The sequence below is a fragment of the Pteropus vampyrus genome, unplaced genomic scaffold, assembly GCF_000151845.1.
Source record: "Pteropus vampyrus isolate Shadow unplaced genomic scaffold, Pvam_2.0 Scaffold275, whole genome shotgun sequence".
In the NCBI taxonomy this organism is placed as follows: domain Eukaryota; kingdom Metazoa; phylum Chordata; class Mammalia; order Chiroptera; family Pteropodidae; genus Pteropus; species Pteropus vampyrus.
Window position 1 is genome coordinate 413,294 of NW_011889056.1, and position 8,237 is coordinate 421,530.

Here is an 8,237-nt window from a genome sequence, read left to right on the forward strand (position 1 = left end):
TCTCTGTGGTCCAAGGAGGGGGCGGGGCCCAACCGTGGGGCCAGAACGGGGTGGAGCGCCATGCACCCAGGCTCCGCCTCCCGCCCCTCCTCCGCCTCCTCCCCTTCCCCCGACTCGCCCCTGGGGAGGGGTGGGTGGGTGGGGATTCAGGACGGGTGGCGGAGTCACCGTCGCTTCAGCCAGGCTACGGAGAGGACGGACGCTCCTGGTGCCCCGAGAGGGGCGCCACCAGGGTAGGAGGAGGAGGAGGAGGAGGAGGAGGAGGAGGTGGAGGAGGTGGAGGAGGAGGAAGAGGAGAAGAAGGAGGAGGTGGAGGTGGAGAGGAAGAAACGCCCTCCCTGCCCGAGCCCTGTTGAGGCTCTGACCCTAGGGGCTAGGAGACTGACAAGTTCCTCCACTTCGCTGTCTGAAGAGGCGTGACCCTGGAGGGATCTGAGCCCACCTCACCAGGGATCCCAGCACCACCCCAGTGGCCTAGAGCAACAGTCTCAGGGACTACTGCAAGATTTCCAGTTGCCTAGATAACAAGTCTGGGGTCAGAGCAACAACTCTTCCAGCCACCTGCCTCAACTGCTGGCTCAGGCACCAGTCCCGGCCCCGTGCGTCCAGCCCAGGTGACATGCCGGTGCTCTCCACCCCCCGGCTCTCTCGGGTGACCACACTGAAGCGCACAGCTGTGGTCCTAGCCCTCACAGCCTATGGAGCCCACAAAATCTACCCCCTGCTGCGGCAATGCCTGGCTCCGGCCAGGGCCCCTCAGTTGCCTGCAGGCGAGTCCACGCAGGAGGTCTCCGGGGCCACAGTGGCCTCAGCAACCAAGGCTGGTGTGAACCGGGTGTTCTTGCAGCGACTCTTGTGGCTCTTGAGGCTGCTCTTCCCTAGGATCCTGTGCCGGGAGACGGGGCTGCTGGTGCTGCACTCAGCGGCCCTTGTGAGCAGGACTTTCCTGTCGGTATACGTGGCCCGCCTGGACGGACGGCTGGCCCGCTGCATCGTGAGAAAGGACCCTCGGGCCTTCGGCTGGCAGCTCCTGCAATGGCTCCTCATCGCCCTCCCAGCCACCTTCATCAACAGTGCCATCCGCTTCCTAGAGGGCCAGTTGGCTTTGTCTTTCCGCAGCCGTCTAGTGGCCCACGCCTACAGCCTCTACTTCTCCCAGCAGACCTACTACCGAGTCAGTAACATGGACGGGCGGCTTCGCAACCCTGACCAGTCCCTGACAGAGGATGTGGTGGCCTTTGCTGCCTCTGTGGCCCATCTCTACTCGAACCTGACCAAGCCGCTCCTGGATGTGGCCGTGACTGCCTACACCTTGATTCAAACGGCTCGCTCCCGTGGAGCTGGCACGGCCTGGCCCTCGGCCATTGCTGGCCTCGTGGTGTTCCTCACAGCTAACGTGCTGCGAGCCTTCTCGCCCAAGTTTGGCGAACTGGTGGCAGAGGAGGCGCGGCGGAAGGGGGAGCTGCGCTACATGCACTCTCGCGTGGTGGCCAACTCAGAGGAGATCGCCTTCTATGGGGGCCACGAGGTGGGGCAGGTTGGGGTGCTTTTCTCCCGAGCATGGAGAAAAGCATGTGGCTGGGAAGCCTGGGGGGCAGGCAGTCGTGAATGGCACAGAAGGCCCAGGGGCTGGCTGGAGTTGATGCCAAAGGTGCGGGCGGGAGGCTGGGGATGGCCGGGGCTTTGGGCAGCCCAGACTTAGGCACAGAAATAGAGAAGCAGGATGGCTGGGTGGGGACTGCCCTGGGCCCACTGCCTGCATGCTCCAGGCCACTTCTGCTTCCTCCCTTCCTCCGTGAGGTTATCCTGGCCTTGGAGCTACAGATCCTAGCGGTTCGAGATGCTGGAGCTCCTGGCTGGCCCCATTCCTGCAGCCAGCCCAGAGGAGGCTCTTGTGTCTGGGAGCAGGGATGGTGGGATGTGGCCTGTCGCCCATCCCTCCTGGGCCCCTGGACCCTTTGAAGGCTGGCGTCCAGCCGAGCTGGCCGGCCAGGCAGGCAGGCATTATGGGCATGACTCAGCCCAAGCGGAGGTTAACAAGCAGCAACCAGCACTGCGGCCACAGCAGTGGCGGCGCTTGGCACTCCGGGTCAGTGGCTCCGCCGTCTGAGCCCGCGGGCCAGCCAGGCTGCAGGCTCAGCCGTCTCCCCAAGGCCCCGAGCCAGGGATGCTGGGCCTGGGGCCTCCACCTCGGCAGGACGTACTTCCTGCCCGCCCAGCGGCCACCCTGCCCCCGGCGCGGCCGCTCTTCCGCCTGGGTCCCCCCCCCCGGCTCAGCTCCCCAGTGGGCCAGGGCTGAGGCCGGGGCCAGGGCTGGGGCCGGGCAGGGCTGGGAGCCCGGTACTGGGAAAGGTTACTCCAGGCCAATGCTCCCTTTATCTCACCCCGGCCCCTCCCCTTCCTCGTGCCTGGGGTTGCAGCTGCCTCAGGCCCTGCTCCCTGCAACTCTGGTTTCGGTTCTGAGAGCTTTTCGGGGGAGGGGCATAATGGCATCCATCTCCTGAAGGCCTGTGTGTCCTCTCTGGGTCAGGTGGCCTCTTGCGCATCCGGCTCCAGAATAGGAGAAAAGGCGCCTGGTCCGCAGCCACAACCCCCTCTCGTCCTCTAGCGCACGCCAGGGCCGCAGGGCCTTGGCAGGCAGCCGGGGCCTTGGGTGAGGCACTTGGCACATTACCCGCAGCTACATTGTCAGCCCCAGCTGGCACTCCTGCCAGCTCCCAGCACGAGTCAGGATTGCCAGGGTGCTCAGAGGAAGCACGCTCACTTCAGGAACAGAGGATTGGGCTTGAGGCTGGGCCGAACCGCACCGTGCGGAGGACCTGTATGGTGAGGGCAGAGGAGAGATCTGGCTCTTTGGGGACCTCCTCTGGGCTAGCTTCAGGAGGTAGCATGTTCGCCAGGAAGATTTGCTGGCAGGGGATGAGAGCGGGGTCAACCCCAGGGTGCATCCGTAGCCTATCTCTTTAGGCTTCTGCTAAAGGGCTGGAAAGCAGCGTGGGGTGACAGGTCCCCATGGATGGGCTGATAGCCCTTATTGTGCAGGCGTGTGGCTCACCCCAGTCCCACTGGCTCGTGTCCTCATGGACACTGGCTCAGACTCAGACCAACAGGTTAGGGCAGAGGCGACCGGCCAGCTGGCAGGCAGACAGCAGAGTATTCTGTTCTTACTGAGATTTCAACCAGGAGAGTTATTTAGACATGTGCACAAACACATATACGTACACGACCCCTTGTTGGCTTGAGAGCAGGGTAAACTTTTCTTAATAAGTCAAAGCATCATTTACAAGAATCTGGCCTGATGGCTCTGCCAGCGTGGTCCAAATCCTACACCTCTTGCTCCCTTCAGGTGCGTGAGCTTGGGCAGGTCACTTTGTCTTTCTGGGCTTCTGTAGTGTCCTACTGTACGATGGACATGAGAATACAGAATACAGGTGCGGTGGCGTGTGGTGAGAACCAAATGTCGAGTCAGGTGTGAGAGCACTTGGCAAAGGACATGGTGCCAGGCCGGGCAGCTGTTGACAGTCAGAGGTGGGAAGGCAGAGCTGGGATATACGCTCCCGTACTGAGCCAAGGAAGCCATGACCCAATAACCGCCTTGCTGTGACCATCTCCTGGCACTTCCAGCTCCCCTGCCTCTTTCTCTCCCTCTCCCTTCCTTTCTCTCTCTTCTCCAGGCCTGTACCCATTTCAGGATGGGAGATGGTGGCCAGTGTGAGAAGAGGGAGGGGTGGGGAGGGCAGGAGAGGCCCACCTCACTGCTGAGCCGTGAGCTACAGTCCTCAGCTGGCTCACAGCGATGCTGAGGGCCGGGCTCAGGGGCAGGGCTGCCATTATTGGGCGAGGCCTGCGGGCCTGGCCAGGAAGCATTCCCTCCAGGTTTCAGTGGGAGAATGCAGTGGCAGTTTCCCACCCAGAGGAACCCTGGGAAGGGTAGGGGGAGGCAGGGCCTAAGTAGGCCTAAGTAGATTGTTGAACCAAGTTCTTCAAAATGAAGTGCTGCCTTTTACTTTCCTGTACTGCCCTTTGCTGGCTTCAGGTTAGTCCCCAGCAGGTACCCAAAGAAACGGGCAAGATGGCTGCCTTTGGCCCGTGTCAAAAAGCTGCACAGGACAAAGACAGAGGCATGGCGAGCGCCTCAATCCCACAGGTAGTGGATGGGAATGGGCCTTGGCAGGTGGGGGACAGGAGTCTCTTCTTCCCTGCCACTGTACCCCAGTGCCATGGCATCAGACAATCCCGCACCGCCCCCCTCGCCCCTAGTTCGAGACCTGTCTGCTATAAACGTGGCCCAGTCATAACCCCCAGCTGTCAACCTTGTCATGGCCATCAGTTGGCATGGCACGTGTGTGCGCACGCCCACAGCACTTGGGGCCTCTTGCTGTCGCCCCCACGGTAGTTACCATGTGACCTCTCAGGCTCTCTCTGTCGCCCCCTCCCCGGCAGGTGGAGCTGGCCCTGCTACAACACTCCTACAAAGCCCTGGCTTCGCAGATCAACCTCATCCTGCTGGAGCGCCTGTGGTACGTCATGCTGGAGCAGTTCCTCATGAAGTACGTGTGGAGCGCCTCAGGCCTACTCATGGTGGCCGTCCCCATAATCACGGCCACGGGCTACTCAGAGTCAGGTGAGAGTCAGCACTCCCCGGGAGCGGGGCTCAGGGCCCTGTCTTCCTAGACCACTGGGTGCTAGGCTCGGCAGGGCCCATCTGCCCCTTCCACTGCTGCCTCCCTCAAAGTCACCGGAGGTCATGCTCTCCCTTGCTGCCTGTCACCCTGCGTGAGTCTCCCCTTTACAGCATCTCAGCTAAGCCCGGGGACTGCGACTCAGGAGCACCGCGTGTCCCCTCACCGGGCACATATACCCTCACCCACCTGTACCTGTCCTCTGCTCAACCGTGACTCGGAAGTGGGAGGATGGGGAAGTACTTGGAGCAAGCCCCTCATCTCTGGGTCTTGGCTCGCCCACGCCTCAAACAGCTCTAGCAGGTTGCAGAGTCTAGAGACCTCTGCCCCAAGGCCTGGGGGGGGGTCCGGAAGCCTGTTCTACCTGTAATTTTAGCGATCGGATCACCTGAATTCCCATTTTGTTCCTCTACTGTTTTGCAACACATTCATTCCATCTACAGTCTTTTCGTGCTTGCCCTTTCAAAGGTCGCTGCATACGTGCGCACTGAGAACATTCTCCGTTAATTGATGGTTTCTCCCCATCCTGGCCCTTAGAACACCTGGAACTCGGGGACCAGCCCCAGCTGATGGTGCTGATGTACCCCAGTGTCAAGTTTGCTTTCCTGTATTTTTATACTTGGCTATTGCTTTGTCGCGTGGATGCCTGTTTAAATCCAGCCCTTTGTTTGCTGATTTCTCTCCGCTCACCAGCCCTTTTCTCCAGATAGGCATCTTTCAGAAGTGTTTTTCTGCAAGGCTTTCGTCATGGGCACTTCGCAATTATTTCGTTGCCTGAGAATGTCTTTATTTTACCCTCCCACCCTGAACTAAAGATTACCTGGGTGTGGGGGTCCAGGCGGACAGTTATTTGCTCTCAGCCCATTGACAATAATTCATTGTCCCTGCTGGAAAATCTGCTCGTTATCAGCTCAAGGTCCCCCAGCAGCCTGCATTGTCCCTCTGGCTAGTTACAGACTTTCTTGCTCTGGTATTCTGCAGTTTCGCTTTGAAGTGTTCACCTGTGGGTTTCTGTTTATCCCGCTTGAGACTCATTATATGGCCTTAGAATATTCAGATTTTTTCCATCATTCTGAAAATCCTCAGCTGTTACCTTTTCGTTCTTTTTTTTTTTTTTCCTTCTCTCTTTTTGTTATCGTTTCAAATATCGTATCACTCTCGTTCCTTTACTCTTTGCTTCTGGAACTCCTGCTGGACACATGTGGGCCTTCTGCCCCTCTCCTCTGTGGTTCTCCTATTCACTTCACTATTTCTCATCCAGCCCTATGTGTGCCGAAGCCTGAGAGATTTCTTCACATCTTCCTGTTCACTCATTCGCCAGTTTTCTCTTCGCCTGAGTCTAATCTGATTTTTTTTTCAAATTTTCAGCGACTATTTCTATCAAGTTCTATTTGATTCTCCTTCAGATAGAATTTTTAAAATAGATTCTTTATTCAACTAGGAACTTCAGACTGTTTTGACAAGCGTCTGATTTCCTCATCTTTTTGAATGCTCCTTTTATGCTGTATATCGTATTAATGATACTTATTCCACAGTCTCTATCTAGCTATTGGGTTATCTGAACTCTTGGGGATCTAAGCCAGCTTGATCTTCCATCTGCCAATCTTCGCTCATGGTAGATTCTTTCCTTGTGGGTTTTGCAACCAGACTTTCTTGAGAACCCTGAGTGGCCTAACAGGAAGGTACCATTGCCCAGTGCTATTGGCCTTAATTTTGGCCACGCACTCCTGGAATTAACCACTTGGAAGCCAGTTTCACATTAACGTCTCAGCTTGGGGAGGAGGGGTTCCTGAACTTGGAGGTGATATTCATTCGAACCCCAGACACATAATTACGAAATCTTAGAGGAGACCTTTGGTTCCTGGGCCTGGAACTCTGGCTACATGACCTGTCTTCTGATCTCTGGGGATTTCACTGGCGCACCTGGCTGCTGGCTTCTCTGCGGGCTCCTGGGAATTTGCCTCGCTTTCCTACGAGCACAGCTCTGCTTTCAGAGGTGTTCTACTTTATGTAGTCCGGTAGGAAGAGGGTTGTCATTTATGTTTAGAGAGAGAGAGCCTGACTCGTTTCAGAACCAGAAGTCTCTCTGATTCTCTCCCTATTGGTGGCTCTACCTTGGGGCTTCTGTACCCTCAGCTGTGTGTCACTCTCTGGGAAAGGAACTAATTGGAGGGGGGTAGTTACTTTCTACCAATGACCCTACATCAAGGGTGGCCCTGATTTAGGCACTGGTACCACACCTAGTCAGCACACTTTGTCCAGAGGATAGGGACGGACCCATGGTTTCTGTGAGGAACTGCCTACAGCCACTTCCCCCTGTGCCTGGCACTGGGCACAGCTTGGCCTGTCTAGTCTCCAAGACCTCTCTCTCCTCTGAAGTCCTAGGACCTTTCGGAGCCTCTGCCATGCTAGGCTTCACGAGCAATTAAAGAAGCATGAGCTCCTGTCTCCAATCTCATGGCCCTTATAGTCGGTTACCTGTGAAAATGTGAAATGCTCCTGTCTCTATTGGTCACTTCCCTTGCATCTTACTGGCCTCCTTGTTAGTCCCCCAAAACACCAGGCAGGCTTCTGCCTCAGGGCCTTTGCACATGCTCTTCCCTCTGCCAAGAATACTCTTACTTCTGAGGTCCTGCCCTCCTTCTGTCAGAGTTTCCATTCACAGGTGCCCTCTAGGTAAGGCCTGCCCTACCCGTCACCCTGCCTCTCTCTTTCCCTCCCCAGCCTTCCCGCACTCCCAAGCACTGAACACCCTATCTACTGCACTTAGCTATCTGGTTTATAGTCTCTCTGCCCCTATAGATTGGGATCTCAATGAGGCCTGGATTTTTGTCTGTTTTTCCCCGCTCCAGGTGCTTCAGGGAGGCTGAGAACCCCGGGGGCTGGTGGGAGGAAAGAGGCACTTATCAACTGGAAAAGATTTAGATGCCTTTGCCCTTTCTGGCCTGCTGGCCCTGCAAAGGTGGAGGGCCCAGGGGAGGGGCGGCCTCCTGCACACAGCTGCTGGGTGTACTGCTCTGAGGCCCTGGTCTTAGCTGCCCGAGGGCAGTTGGTTCCGTCTGCAGGAAGGTGCCAGCCATTGCCAGAATGCCCCGGGCACCTGCAGACCCTTCCCCTTAATGTGCAGTCACTGTCCAGCTCTCAGGATATCCTGGGAAGAGGGCTTGTGTCCACTTGCTTGTTGGGGACTGTGTACCCAGGGGCACAGTCAGAAGGAAGGTCCAGAACCTTAGACTGGGAATAAAAAACCCCCTTCCTCGCTCAGTCCCCTGGATTCCTGGGCCAGGCTCCAGAACATGACACAAGCGCTCTGGCCAGCCATCACATCCCCTTTCCGCCTCACGCTGCACCTGAGCTGCTCTGGAGGCCATGTGCCCTAAGCCGACTTCCTGTCCCTTCCTGCCCTACTGCCACCATATCCCTGAGGATCCTCCCTCCGACCAACAGGTGCCCCTGGATAGAGCCCTTCCCACCGCTTCAGCCTCAGGAGCCCTGGCTTCCCCCGAAACCCCCAGTGGGTGCTGCTCGCTCCCCCATATCCAATACCCTCAGAAT

The 8,237-nt window shown here is 57.5% G+C and overlaps 1 protein-coding gene across 1 annotated transcript in view; it reads left to right on the forward strand.

The window, feature by feature from the left end:
- The first annotated feature begins 275 nt into the window (after positions 1–275).
- The window catches only part of ABCD1 (ATP binding cassette subfamily D member 1), a 17,575-nt gene continuing 9,613 nt past the window's right edge, over positions 276–8,237 (forward strand). The window contains exons 1-2 of the mRNA XM_011375525.2: positions 276–1,528; positions 4,444–4,624. Of these exons, the coding sequence (XP_011373827.1) occupies positions 620–1,528; positions 4,444–4,624 (1,090 nt within the window). The 5' untranslated portion in view covers positions 276–619. The remainder of the gene's footprint in view (positions 1,529–4,443; positions 4,625–8,237) is intronic.